This window comes from Chenopodium quinoa, unplaced genomic scaffold, assembly GCF_001683475.1.
Source record: "Chenopodium quinoa cultivar QQ74 unplaced genomic scaffold, ASM168347v1, whole genome shotgun sequence".
Classification (NCBI taxonomy): Eukaryota; Viridiplantae; Streptophyta; class Magnoliopsida; order Caryophyllales; family Amaranthaceae; genus Chenopodium; species Chenopodium quinoa.
Genome location: NW_018742980.1, coordinates 2545796 through 2560991, shown reverse-complemented (window position 1 = coordinate 2560991; position 15196 = coordinate 2545796). Strand labels below are relative to the sequence as shown.

The 15196-nt window shown below is 36.1% G+C and overlaps 1 protein-coding gene across 1 annotated transcript; it reads left to right on the top strand.

Annotated features, from left to right (window-relative positions):
• Positions 1-5814: 5814 nt before the first annotated feature.
• Positions 5815-10617, top strand: LOC110729395 (enolase-like). Its single transcript, XM_021909138.1, has 15 exons — positions 5815-5977; positions 7254-7317; positions 7457-7521; positions 7615-7662; positions 7851-7937; positions 8115-8195; positions 8284-8466; positions 8565-8639; positions 8737-8877; positions 9015-9209; positions 9317-9367; positions 9699-9787; positions 9874-9925; positions 10019-10075; positions 10257-10617. Exons 1-15 carry the CDS (start codon positions 5912-5914, stop codon positions 10335-10337), a joined length of 1335 nt encoding a protein of 444 aa, XP_021764830.1. The 5' UTR covers positions 5815-5911; the 3' UTR covers positions 10338-10617.
• The last annotated feature ends 4579 nt before the right edge of the window (positions 10618-15196 follow it).

Genomic DNA, 15196 nt, shown 5'->3' with positions numbered 1-15196 from the left:
GGAAATTAATCCCTCCAACAATGAAGAGATTTGGAAGGAAGACTCACCATTCTTCCCTTCCCTCCCTTTCCCTCCCCTCCTCTTCTCCTTCCTCCCCTTCTTTTCCTTCCCCTTTCTATATCCAAACATACTGTTAGAGTTTCTTTGCATGTTCACAATGTTTACAGTGCAAAATAATACTCATATGACACAAAGTATGCAAGATGCGTTATTTTATTTTAGCTATTAATTATGATGTAAGCCAAATTTGATATCATAATAGCGTACGGTATATTTTTCCTAAATAGCTAAGCTCAATGCCATTAATGGCGACTTCAGTATGGATTCAATGGGTTCAGTTTAATCCATTTTGGATCCAAATCTAAATAATCTAATTAGTGTTTTATTTTACAATATTTAGTTAAAATCAATATAACGCGTTCCATACCTAACAATTTTGTCATCGGTCTAACAGTATGAAGTATGCTATTTATATACCAAAGGCCACAAATTCAAGTGTGTCTTATTACCGAGAGATTGTTATATACACTCGGGTGCACGGTACACTAATAAGAATTTTGTTCTCATTTGAGGATAGTTTTTCATTTAATAATCAAATAAAGAGCAAAAACTAACTTTGGGTTAGTTGGATGCACGGTATACTTGGGTATGTATAAAATATTTCACTCATTACCTAATACACCAATCCATCACCTAAAACCCATGAAATGATTAGTAATATTTATTCAGAAAAAGATTCCGACAATAATCTAATGAATGATACACTTAACATATTGACTTAAAATGAATTAATGAAGTTTTATAAGTATAAATGTATAATACGAAGTAATATATTAACTGTATTTGTAACTTTGTAAGAGGTCAACTAGTTGATTAAATATATTGATATGCTTACGAACCTCATTAATTTTGTTTTTAACCTTTTGGATGCTTGAAATGTCATGAACTCAAATATAAATTGACCATCGAAAACGACCGTCAATCCGACTTTTTTTTTTTTTTTTGGAAAGACGCTTGTTATTTTCTTATATATTTAATCAATGAAGTTGATGATAATGTCAACATATGCAATATCTTACCCATAGAAGAAAAATAGAGGAGGGGGGTTCAACATTTCTTTGGGCTCTTTTATCGTTTTAGTTTTAACATAAAGTACTCATGGAAATCTCTCTCGCTAAACCATTTCTAATAGTTATAGTTAGAGATTACTTGGATTTTGTAGGTAATTCGCATGATTTTTGTGGTCTTAAGTATAAACAATTGATCTTTTAATTAGGAGTTATAAATCCAGATTCACATATGTATCTTCTTATATGTTGATCAATAGATTGTTATATTCTATTTGCATGAAAATTTATGTGATAAAGTTTTAAGATCTTGCATAACAAGGTATAAATAATGATTACTAATTCAATTTATCAAAAATCACATATATTCCAACCAATACATTGTTGTGGAAACAAAAATTCAAAGGGTAATCATTATAATTATAAGTGTGATACCTTAGGCATCCCTGGCTAAAAGTGTTCAAATAATCAATTTAGACTGAAAATTGGATCTTATTGGATCGAAGAGAACAAGCCTAATTCGCTTTGGATTCAATCGGTTTGTAGTTTAAAATTATACATTTTGTTTGGTTGAATGTTAGTAAAGGAAGGGAATGGAAAGGAAAATAAAGGAAGAGAAGGGAAAGGAAAGAAACCATATTTTCCAATGTTTGGTTTGATGGAAAGATTGTGAAAGGAATCCAATGTTTTCTCTTTCCCGTCAATTTCCTCCAATTTTGGGAGGAAAGGAGAGTGAATATTTTAATTAAGGGAGCTTTCCATCCAATTCCTTTCATTTCCAATCAATTCTGTATAATATTTTGAACCAAATAAAGGAACAATCAATTTTCCTTTCCTTTACTTTCCTTTCCACCCAATTCCCCCTAACCAAAAGGCCCTAAAAGAAGGGAAAGAAAGAGAGGGAAAGGAAAGAAAATATATCATCCAATGTTTGGTTTGATATTAGTAAAAGAAGGAAATTGAGAGGAATCTATTGTTTGGTATGACATTAGTAAAGGAAAGAAAGAGAAGAGAAAACTAATTTTAAGTTTAATAAATTTAATTTCTTTCTTTCCTCTTGAAATTCCTCCAATTTTGGGAGGAAAGAAAAGGGAAGATTTTGTGAAGGGACCTTTCCTTCCATTTCCTATCAAATCCAATTTAATTTTTAAAACCAAATATAAGAATCTATATTCTTCCTTTCCTTTCTTTTCTTTTCCTCCCAATTCCTCCCAACCAAAAAGAGCCTAAAACTAGTAAATAATTAATTTTCTCCTTGGTCACTTTAACATTACTTTCTTATCGGTATTATATTAAAAAAAAATATTACTCCCTCTATCCCTTATTTACATGTCTATTTCTTTTTATTATGTGAGTAATAAATGTTAGAAATAGACATACAAATAAGAGACAAAGAGAGTAATAACATAGAAAAAAAAATTCTAAGTCTAAGTTTGGATCAATGAAAAACCCTCGCACTAAATTTTCTTAAATAATTAATTAAAGGGTCAAAAATGACGAGGACATCAATTATTACCAGATGGCGTCTGTATAATGATTCTTAATTTCTTAAAGAATTCAATAATTTGCTTTTAATAATGTTTGTGGATCTCTTAATCAGCTGACCATTTTCACATTAATACTGGCATTATTCTCTTCCGATTGCGAAAGCAGTTTGCATAATTTAAAAGCAGACAATTTTTTTTTTCATATAATTTTTCTTTTTGAAAGTATTCGAAGACAGTGGTTGAAAATATACGAGTACGGAGTAGTATTTAATAATTTATATTATACGAGTAGTTGAATTAAAATAATTCAAAGCTCTAATCACTATGGCATATTATTAGCATGGCATGGACATGGCAGCACCATATTTTCTTACGCTGCATTGCACGCTTTAATCAAAATCAATAATACATGTTACTCTATGTCGTTTTCTATAGAACTATAGGAGTATGTATATTTAATTAAGTGTTGATAAGAGAGGAAAAAATTAACGGGACAAACTCGAAGGGAGAACATGTTAAATTCGAGTCCGGGATGTACCGCTGTACTCGTTATTAAGAAAGAATTCACTTCATAAGTCTAAGAAGATTTCATTTCAAAATTATATGGCTAGCTAGAAGAAATTATATGGCTAGCTAGAAGAGGAGTAGCCCTTTAGTTTTATAAAGTTTTTGACTCTCACTTCTTTTATTACTAATGTGGGATACTTATATGTATTGTTTGGAAAATTTACACTTCAACAACACAAAAGAAAAGTGAAGTTTTTTTTAAGGGACAAAGAAAATACTAATAGTTAATATGGGCTTGTTTGGTTGAACGCATGAATTGCAAATTCCTTGGAAATTTGATTTCCCATGAAATTGAACTTTCTAGGAAATTCTAAAAAGTGTTTGGTTAATTAAAGGAAGTGGAAAGTCTCATGGAAAATTCCACTTACCTAGGTCCCCCTAAGTAATTTACTTCCTCCATTTTGTGGGAAGTGGGAATTCATGGGAATTTCTACTTCCCATGAATTTGTCAACCAAACAACTCCAAACAATTTCAATTCCTAGGAATTTCAACTTTCCATGTTTTTATTTGTCAACCAAACAACACCTATAATCAAGCTAGAGTTAGTCCAAAGTTTAAGAGAAAGATTTGCTTTATCCTATCATACCCTCCTCACTTATTTTATTGACAAAGTAGACTTGGTAAAAGATATTATAATATTAAGTGATTTTCCATGATCAATATTATTGAAACAAAATAAATTCCCATTATGCACCAATTTAAAAACAAATTCCCAAAGTACCGTTCAGGTAAGATTGGTGTTTGATTTGGCTTAAATATGCTAATGTTGTCAACGGTTTTATGTTAAAACATGTTAAAACCGCAAACAAGCGGTTTTGTATTTTTTTTTTGTAAAAAGGCAAAAAGACTTGTTATTACTGAAAGTTGGTCTCTTTGAACTTAGCAATAGCCTTGGCGCTCTTGTAGGTGCTTTAAGTAAGGAGGAAAAGAGACCTCCTTTTACCATTAACAGCTCTCTTTTCCTCCGTATTGACCTTAACAAAGTAAGGAAGAAAAGAGAGCTGTTAATAGTAAAAGGCGGTCTCTTTTCTGAAACCGCTAATACTATTAGCAGTTTTAAAGTTATAACTGCTAATAATGTTAGCGGTTTTAAGCTGAACTAAATCAAAAAAATTGACACCCAACACCGATCCTACGTGGATGGTATTTGGAGAATTTGTTTTTAAACCGACGCACAAAAGGAATTTTTTTTTTTTTTTAACAATATTGTGGGAAATCGCTCTTTAGTACTTCCTCCATTTCTTTAATCACGTTTGCCAATGCACAAATTTAACCTTTTATATCTTTAATTACCGATAAGCAAAAATTATGAAAAGTTGATATTTTGAAAATATATATCATGACGAATTCAACAAGATCCCACGTAACTATATTTTTTATTACGTATAGAGCACAAAACACGATCAAGAAGGAGTGTATGAATAGTGCTAAAGTCAAAACGTGTTAACTAAAAAAAACGGAGATAGTATTTATTAAGAATGTGAGATAATGTGAAACCCTAATTATTTTGTCGCAAAAACATATACTCCGTACATAGTAATAAAATATTGGGGTCTTTGCTAAAATAAAGTGTGCAAATTAATCCCAAACTAATAGTTAGAGCACGCACGTTCTTTTCATATGAACTTATATGAATTAAATTATTTAGTCTTAATTGGAGCACATCATCCATATTCACCTCATGTTCACAGTACACCTAAAGGTAACCTGGTTGTGAGCCATGTCGAGTCGTGCCTAGTGTTGAGCTTGAGCCCATGGGCGCGTTGGTTCTTGGTTTAGCTATGATCAACCCAAGAGCTACATGTCATGGCGAAAATTTCAAAACGTTGATCCATGAACAACTCAAACCCATGTGCCATCGTACCATGACTTAGTACTCTAAGGTGGTGCTTGTGTGCATGTCTAAGCGAAATTTCAATAAATTAAGCTTTGTCGTGTCGGGTTGTGACTTGTTGTGCAAAGACAACCCATGTCTATTCCACGCCCCGACATTCATCACACGGGCATAAAAACAAGTCAAAGTATTTTAAAGCAATTTTGTGAGCAAGATTGAGATGGAAATAGGAACGGGCCAACACAAGGGTTGGTTAGGCATGACACGAAAATGGTCCAACCTAACACAAGCCCGACATGGCACAAGAGACACGCCAGTGGGTTGGGGTTGGGCCATGGGCTGTGCATGAGCTTCAGTTTACAAATTTAGCACAAACCCAGGGGTGTCTCGTGTTTTGGTCCGCTTATATTTGACTAATTTATCAAAAAATATAAAAACTATTATGTAGTCCGTTGACACGACATGCGGGTCAAGCTATACATAGGCTCCATTTTAAAAAGGTCTTACTATTTTTTTTGACTCGTTTTAGACAAGACCAACTTGATCACGAGACACGTTAGCATGACATGTGAGGCTATACGGTGTCTGTGCCCATCTATAAGCATTTAAGCAAGATCTTAAAACCCAAAATTTCAAGCAAGAAATGAGGTCATAATGTGAAAACCCCCACCATGCAAGAAAAACCAAAAGAATATGAAAATTCCAATATAATTTCATCTCATAAAAATTTCTTGATGAACAATTAACCCAATCTGAGACGTACAAAAACCAACGGTCACGATCAATCAAAAAGCTAAAATAGTTTGATAGACGAACACTTCCTCGACTGAGTTGGGCTTTATAAAAGGTGTCTCCTTCTCAACATCTCTACCCAATTTCTCTCTCCTCTCCACCAACCGTCTTCTTCCTCTCTCTCACTCTCTCATTCTTCTCACAGATCGATTAATTTTCAGCCATGGTTGCCATCAAGTCCATCAAAGCTAGGCAGATCTTTGACAGCCGTGGTAATCCTACCGTTGAGGTATCATCTCTCTTTCTCTCTCCTCTTTTTCTCTCTCCTTTTTTCTTCTACCTCGTTATCATCGATAATCGTCGGAATTCGATCTATTAATCGATGTTTGATTTTGGTTAATCTAATGTTTTTTTCATGATTTATTTTGCATAATTTCATCCATTTTTAATTGATTTGTTTTCCGATGTTGTTTGTTGTGTTATGACTGCTGAAAATTTGAAGTGATGAATTTGTTGTGATGTTATTTGAGTTAAGAAATTGGATTTTGCTTCGATTTATCATCATTGTTGTTTAATCGACGTAATATTTCATAATATCCATAATCGACGTGATATTTCGCATTAAATGAGTGTTTTCATAAATTTCAGTAATTTTTAACTGTATTTTGAATTCTGGATTAAAATCCTTGTAAAAATGATAAAAAAAAAAAAATTAACCGTGTTTGTTGTATAATAACTGTTGAAATGATTTGTTGATTGGAAAAAAAAATTCAACGATGTTTTACTTGTTTGAGATACGGAGTAAAGGTGGAATATTTTGGTTGAATTTGTTATTTTCTGACGTTAGATTTCGCATATAGTATTGTTTTCATGATTTCTATTCGTATTTTCATTCTTTTAAGTTGATAATTTGATTGAAATTTTTGATTAAATTACTGAGATTACATTTATGTTTGTATTATTATTGCTACTAGTATGATCTACTGATAGTTTTATATTGATATTGGTTGAAGTACGGAGTGAAAAGTTTTGTGCTCTGCATAGATTAATTAATTATTGCCTCTGTTTTATGGATTAACATATTGTATAATCATTACTCGAATTACTATTATCATTATTTTGATAAATGGTTCATGTTTCCGTAATCGACACAATAATTTGCTTAAAGTGATGTTATTTGAAAATTTTATTCAGGATTCAAGCTGAGTTTTGGACTGAAGTTTTCAAAATGGTTGAGATTACATGTATTTTAGTGTTATTTTAGCTTCTTAAATGAATTTCTAGCTGTTTCTGGATGATTGAATTTGCTAGAATAAAATTGAAGGGAGTTTATAGTTGTTTGATAAAACCACAGAAGAACTGTTTGTGTTGATTAAACTGGTAAAAACAAGTGATTTCATTCTTTGATCTTTTTAAAGCGTCGAGCTATTACATGACATTCTTGTGCTGATTTATTCAAGTGAATTTTTTGTAATTAATAGTCTGAAAGTAGATGGTGTGTTAACTTAATGAATTTTAAGTGATTGATTTGTTGACTTATGTTGTATGGATATATTTTTGTGAAGGCTGATATTCATCTAGATGATGGAACCTTTGCCAGAGCTGCTGTTCCAAGTGGTGCATCCACTGGTGAGTTCTCCTTCTCTATAGCTGCGACTTCTTAAAGTTTATTTACCAGTTGTAGAATCAATAAACTGTATTGCCAGCTGATTGGTTATCGTTTTCGAAGTTACACATGTTTTGACAACTTATGCTTGTGAATTATCAGGAGTCTACGAAGCCCTTGAACTCAGGGATGGAGGTAAAGACTACATGGGAAAGGGTGTTTCTAAGGTTAGTGTTAATTTCGGTTTGGCGGTAGTGATAACAGCTTCCTTTCGATTCTCAAATTATGTTTTGCTCATAATGGTTGTTGTATATGTGTAGGCTGTTCAAAATGTGAATGAGATTATTGGCCCTGCTTTGGTTGGCAAGGTATGCTTAATGATGAGAATCTATTAATGTTCGATCTTCACTTTTTTCTATTGAACTCAGTAAAAAAAGTTTTTGGATGAAATCTTTTTATTGATTGTGTTACAAAACAGGACTGTGTATTCTACTGCATTTCGATTCAGGCTTTTTTATGTTGATTTCTACTAATAGTTCTTAATTTCATCATATAGGACCCAACCGCACAGACTGACATTGACAACTTCATGGTTCAACAACTTGATGGAACTGTCAACGAATGGGGTTGGTGCAAACAAAAGGTTTTTACTCAATCTTATTCTTGTATGGTTTGCTGTTTTGCGGGTTGCAAGTAGGACCCATGTTGAGAGTTAGGATTGAGTTATCTTCTTAAAAATTAGCTTTTGTTTCTTTAATGTACTTGATTTCCTTCATGTTTTGGAGCTTCTTTCCTAATTGAAACTTTTTGCCACTGGCAGTTGGGAGCAAATGCCATCTTGGCTGTTTCTCTTGCTGTCTGCAAGGCTGGAGCCCAGGCCAAGAAAATTCCTCTATACCAGGTACGGTGATTAGTTCTTTGGTGAGTACAGTATCTTTTCGTATTGCTTTCCTGACAGTGTGCTAACGTTCTTTCTACTCCAATTTCAGCACATTGCAGAGGTTGCTGGTAACCCTCAGATGGTTTTGCCGGTCCCCGCCTTCAATGTCATCAATGGTGGATCCCATGCTGGAAACAAGCTTGCAATGCAGGAGTTCATGATTCTGCCTACTGGAGCTTCCTCATTCAAGGAGGCAATGAAGATGGGTAGTGAAGTGTACCACCACTTGAAGGTAGTATATACCTTATCTAATGCAGTAATGCGTCATACTTTTGACCTCTGCCTTAGCTGTAAATACTTATTTCCTTTTTCCCGTTTCTGTGAATCCAGAGTGTGATCAAGAAGAAGTATGGTCAAGATGCAACCAATGTTGGTGATGAGGGTGGCTTTGCTCCTAACATCCAGGTGACCAACAAGATTCAGTATCTAGTCCATCTACATACTAGTGTATGTGGATAAGTTTGTAGGGCTATTTATTAATGTTTTACCTTTGCATTTACAGGAGAACAAGGAGGGTCTTGAATTACTAAAGACTGCCATTGAGAAGGCTGGATACACCGGCAAGGTGGTCATTGGAATGGATGTTGCTGCATCTGAGTTCTACAACGAGGACAAGACCTATGACTTAAACTTCAAAGAAGAGGTATGCTTGTTTTTCGTTTGATTTTGTAAAGATTGATAACATAATGGAGTAGTCTGTAGGCTTTATTCCCTATCTGAAGTTTTTTGGATCCTTGTCTTGTTTTGCTTGAAATGCTGATCGCTTTGATTATATTGCAGAACAATGATGGATCAAAAAAGATCTCTGGGGTTGCCCTTAAGGATCTTTACAAGTCATTTACATCCGAATACCCCATTGTATCAATTGAAGATCCCTTTGACCAAGATGACTGGGAGCACTATGCCAAGATGACCGCAGAAGTGGGAGAGCAAGTACAAATTGTTGGAGATGATCTTTTGGTCACCAACCCTAAGGTTAGCATGATTGTATTCTCTTGACTGCTAGAATTTCGTATTGTAGGATTAGCTTGAAGCTGCCTAGTTTAGTCCTTATTTAACTAAATAATATTCAATCTTTGCAGAGGGTTGAGAAGGCCATCAATGAAAAGTCCTGCAATGCTCTTCTTCTAAAGGTATGCTGATACCCTTCCATACTTTTTCTGTAATTAAGCTTATTGTATTTCTTCTATCAATTATAGAACCATGTACCAACAAAGTGTTGGGTCACTTGTTAAGGTTCCTCAAATCTTAGAGGTTTGAGATTCAAATCCTACCAAGTGAGGGTGCTTGGGGGTAGGGGATTCCTTACCCTCCTTTCTATTCCAAGTGCTTGTCCCGCAAATACTAGACCAAATAACTGAGAGGGTTGTGGTCTAGTTAGGGTCTCTTACCATTTGAAAAGAAAAAAGTTATAAAACCATGTAATGAACATGTATTTGACCCTTTATTTTCATTTTGGACCAGGTCAACCAAATTGGATCTGTGACTGAGAGTATTGAGGCTGTGAAGATGTCCAAACATGCTGGGTGGGGAGTGATGACCAGCCACCGCAGGTTTGTGTATAAACAATTGCAAATGTCCATATTCTTTTGCTACATTTCGGATGGTTGATCTTATGATTTACTTTCATTGGCTGCAGTGGTGAAACCGAAGATACTTTCATCGCTGACCTTGCTGTTGGTCTTTCTACGGTATTACACTTGTGCTAATTTTGAGACCTTTAATAGAGTCAATATGCAGTTCTTCGTCATGACATGTTTCCTATTTATTTCTTTTGTCAATAGGGTCAGATCAAGACCGGAGCTCCATGTAGATCTGAGCGCCTTGCCAAATACAACCAGGTCAGTTGTAGCCCCAATATTTTTACCAATGTCATACACACTTCTTTACGGATGTGTTTCTACTTTAGGTAGTTTGGGCAGCGAGACATGAGCAGTTTTGCTACAGCATGAAACAACGGGTGGGGTTTTTGGGGCATAGATTTATTGATGTATCCTAATGCTCCATCTTTGTTATGTACAGCTTTTGCGTATTGAAGAGGAGCTTGGTGACAAAGCTGTTTATGCCGGACTTAACTTCCGCGTGCCTGTTAAACCCTACTAAGGAGTAGAATTTGCAGTCAAGAGAGTTACTGGTTTTTGAGAAAAAAGCTTTGTTTACTATCCGTTAATAACAGACCAGAGCCTAGAGTGTTGCGGAGCAACTTTGTTAAAAGTTTTGTTGAGAGCTTTAACACTAATTAGCGTTAAATGTTTTGGAATCTGGCGGTTGCTTTGGTTTTATGTTTTTTTTATTTTATTATCTAGTAGTGAATGAATGTTTAGCTTGAGTCTTTCTAATGTTCTTTGCATAGCTCAAGTTTGCTGCCTGCGCTTCCCATTAACTGATAGGGTCATGTTCTTCTGTTTAAGATGCTTTTTTCCCTTTGCTTAACAGTGAGTGACATTGTGAATGAACATGACCACCTTCGAATGCAAAAGGCGCGACACATTGCAAATGCATCTGTAATGCCCTCCTAACAGATGAGAAAACCACTACTTACAAAGATTTGTTGCATATTCCGTGTCTCATATGACGGTAATTAATTGAAGTAAGCATGCATATAGACTATACACTAATTCTTATAGGCGGCTACTTATTATACGAATTGCATATTTAGTAGTATTTAATTTAAAGGGTTAAACATGTAGAATTAATTAAACATAAAGATTAATATTCAACTAGCATCACAAATTCACAACACTTTGATTACCTTGCAACTAGCATCACAACTAGAGCGTTAGTAAAATTCAATAAAATTATTAATCAAAGTAAATTAATTAAAACTTCAATAAAATTAATAAATCAAAGTAGATTAATTAATTAATTAATTAAATCAAATAAAGAATACGGATTGGACACCCTCTTAAATTAATTATCAAAATAGAAGGGAGAAGAATGTTGGTTTCCAATGGTCAAATGACAACATTAAAGACTTTGGAACACATAAATGGCAACACATTGTAAAAGAGAAGGCTTATGTAATGACCTATATGTACTATAAACTTCTCACAGTTTCTTTATTAAGTAAACTAGTATTTAGCCTGTCGATGCACGGGTTACTCTTGTTGGCTAAATACAAATTATATGTTTTTCAATTAAAGAATTTTACTATTGTGTATTTAATTGTGAACTGCTAAACGTCGCTCTCAATTTACCAGGCGTCGCTCCCATTTTGACATGAAAGGACCATATTGCCCTTTTCATAACTTGGACTATATAAGGCTCCACCACTTGGTTAAAAAATTCCCGAGCATTTTAATATTATTCCCGAGCACATTCGATCTACCACTTGGTTAAAAAATTTCCCGATCCCACGACATCCAACCCAAAATTCCCGAGCCCACCACCAAAAATCCCATTTTTTTTGTAAAAAATTTATTAAGCTTTAGCGACGGGTTTAGAATGATGGATGACGACAACGATCGTATACCGGAGGCATCGTCAGAGGATTCGTAAGTCCTCGAATTTTTTTTTTATTATTTTTGAAAAGCGTACATCCGCCTAAAATTTCTAGATCCACCATGGAAGATTCGGAAATTTTAGGCGGATGTAATGGAGGATCTGCCTAGAATTTTCGGATCTTTCATGGTGGATCTGGAAATTCTAGGCGGATCCACCATGGAGGATCCAGATTCTTTAGGCAAATGTCCAATTTTTTTTTATTTTTTTTTTTGAAATTAATTAATCAAATCTATTAATGTAATTTTTGTATGATAATTATAATTTTTATTGTGATTATTATTATTTTTGTGATAATTTGAATAATTAGTATTAGTATTATTAGTTAATATTAGTTATTTTTGTGAATTTTATGTGTTTTTTTTTAAAAATTTCAGATTTTTAAGTTTATCGAGCGTGAAATGTGTTGTAAGTGTCGTGAGTATTTATATACGAAGGGTAAATACGGAATTTCAAGGAAAAAATGCGAGCGACGCCTAGTAATTTGGGAGCGACGTTTAACAACCCCCATTTAATTTGTTCTTAGGTTGTTTTAAAATCAAAACATGTGTAAATATAAATTGCATTATGTTAGTAACATAATAGACTACGTAAATGTAATAAGGCAATATATTCTAATCCAAAAAAAAAAAAAAAAACCATTTACTAATACAGGTTTAACACAAACCCAACATACATGTGATGGAAAACATTAGCCTAACTACATAAGGATGCATTAAATGATAAATTATAAAATACAAAATAATTTACAATAAAATCATTAAACTTTAATCAAACACTATTACTTCTGTTAAGATTTTTATTATTAATGTTTCTTTAGTTCATCAATAAACAGTATTCTTTCAAAAAAGAAACACTATGAGAGTACAATGAAAATAAAATTATTTGTACAAAACTAATTGATTAGGGGATTTTTATCCACCAATCACCGTCTGACAAGTGGACCAACCAGGTTCCGCCACGTGTCCTTCACGAAGGCCAATAGGAGCCTGCCACGTGTCAATCACAGATACGTCCTCTACGGACCAATCGAGGCACGCCACGTGTCCACCCATGCCAAATGGGAAAACCGGCCAACAAGGCCCAATCCAGTCTAGAGGCCCGGTCAGCCCTAGGTTTACCCTAAACCTAGAGAGTGGCACGCTTCTCAAGGCTATAAATACTTAATTAATCCTCATTAATTAGGCAGATCAAGAAATCAAGAGAAGAACAGAAACATTACGGAACACTAATAACCGGCTAATCTCGCTAACGACGCAGATTACCAACATTAAACACTCTCACCTAGAGAGATCTTATTACTTTAATTTCCGTATTAATCACTCCTTAATCAGGTACTAACTTGACCGTTGGAGGCGGAGCTCTCAGGAGTCTCCGTTATTTTGCAGGTACAGGCGTCCGGTTCCAGTCTCGGAATTGTAACTCTCCCGCAGGACATCAGAAAACCCCGAAACATTTGGCGCCGTCTGTGGGGAGAGTACTTCAGAGATGGCATCCAAGTCTGTACCGACTCCTGAAGAGAGGCGTCCCCTAGACGACCCTCAAGTTCAGTCGGACCATGATACCGAAAGTGAATTTGAAGTGGAAACTCATACAGCTCCAGACGGGACCCTAAGGGCCCGACGTACCCGTCATACCGAAAGGAGGGAACGGGAGCATCTTCAAACAGGAAGCGAGCCAGCAGGCGCACCGCCTGCTCGGCAACAGCCGACTGATGGGTCTGCTCCCATCACAAGGAACGAACTCATGACCTTCATGAGGGACTTCAAGGGAGAGATTCAAGAGTTGATCAACAAAAAGCCGCCTGCTTCAGTCAAAGAGCAGTCGGCCAAAAAACCTTCCACTTCACTGAAGAGGAAGCCAGTTCAAGGGCGAGAGGCGACTCCTCATCCTAAATCCAAGAAGCGGGAGCCACCTGCTCTTGATTTCACAAAACTCCGTTATCCTACGGGAAATAGGAAACCGGTTCGTCATATTCAGGCGGACGGGTCAAAGCAAACGTTCACAGATGCTCGGCTACTGCTAGAGCAGAAGAAGAGTGACCGATTGTCAGAATCGGCTTCTACTTCAAATTTTCAAGACAGTTTGCGAAATGCCTCGATGAGGCATACTCAGTCGTACCATGAGAGTCAGTCAGGCGGCACCTCCCATCAGTCCGGCTTTCATAGTGCCCAGGCGGTACCAAACTTACCATTTGTGCCGCAACAACAGTATTTTATGCAGCCACCTCCATTTGGTGGACCTGCAGCAAAAAACGTCCAACCTATGGACTGGCAGCTACGGTTGCTAAGACTTGGTGAACAGCCGTCTGCCTTCTCCAAGGAAATTACTGAAGCCGCTCAGCCAGCCAAAGTAAAAAATGTACTAGTAGGCGCCTATGACGGCACTACTAACCCAGAAGACCATCTGATGGCATTCACCAACCTGATGTACCTTCAAGGGTTGGATGATCCCACTTGGTGCAAGTGTTTCCCAGCGACTCTCAAGGGAATCGCACAGCAATGGTTCGGCAACCTGCCGACTGGTTGTGTAAACAGCTTCAGGACGCTTGCTTACTTATTTGCCTCCAACTTCGCCATGAACATCCCTGCGAAGAAAACGACCCTTGATTTGGGAACAATTCAGCAGGGCGAAAAGGAGGGGCTTCGTTCTTACATCAGGCGGTTCAACCTGATGAGAATACAGATTCAAGGGTTACCGGATGAGGTAGCTTATACTGACTTTTTTAGAGGTCTCAAAGACGGGTCTACCTTCAAATTTGATTTAGTTCGAAAAAGGGTGGCGACTCTTCAAGAGGCCTTGATTGAAGCAGAAGCCTATATACAGGCGACTGATCTGTGTACGATAAAACAGTCGGACGGGAAAAGATTCGACAAAAGAGACGGACGACAGAAACAGTCGTCTAACAAAGATGAGAAAAGAAAAGAGGTCTGGGCGGTTGATTCCTCTAAAATGCCGTCCCAGAAAAAGAAAAAAGAATTCAAACCATACTCCCCAAAGTATGTGTTTAACAAGGATAACCAGTTTATCCTAAAAGAAATAAAGGGACGGTTCTCAATTGAGAAGCCGGTCCCCATGAAGGGTTCTGCAAACAACCGGAACCAAGACAAAATCTGTGCTTATCATGATGACGTTGGTCATCACACCAATGACTGCATCAGTCTCATGCGGTACCTAGACCGCTTGGCTGAGCAAGGTGATCTTGACACTTATGTCAAGAAATCTACGGGGAACACTTCCTCAAAAAAGCAGTCGGCCAAAAAGAATCAACAGGCCGACAGTTCCGATACAGATGATGCAGTCATCTACACCATTGCAGGCGGCTTCTCAGGAGGCGGCCCCACTATTAGGGGCAACAAAGATAATATAAGGCGGTTAGATGTAAATTCCGTTCACCAAGAACGGCCGTCCAAATATACATTTCCTGAGATTGTCATCACTGAAGAGGATCTAGGAGGGGT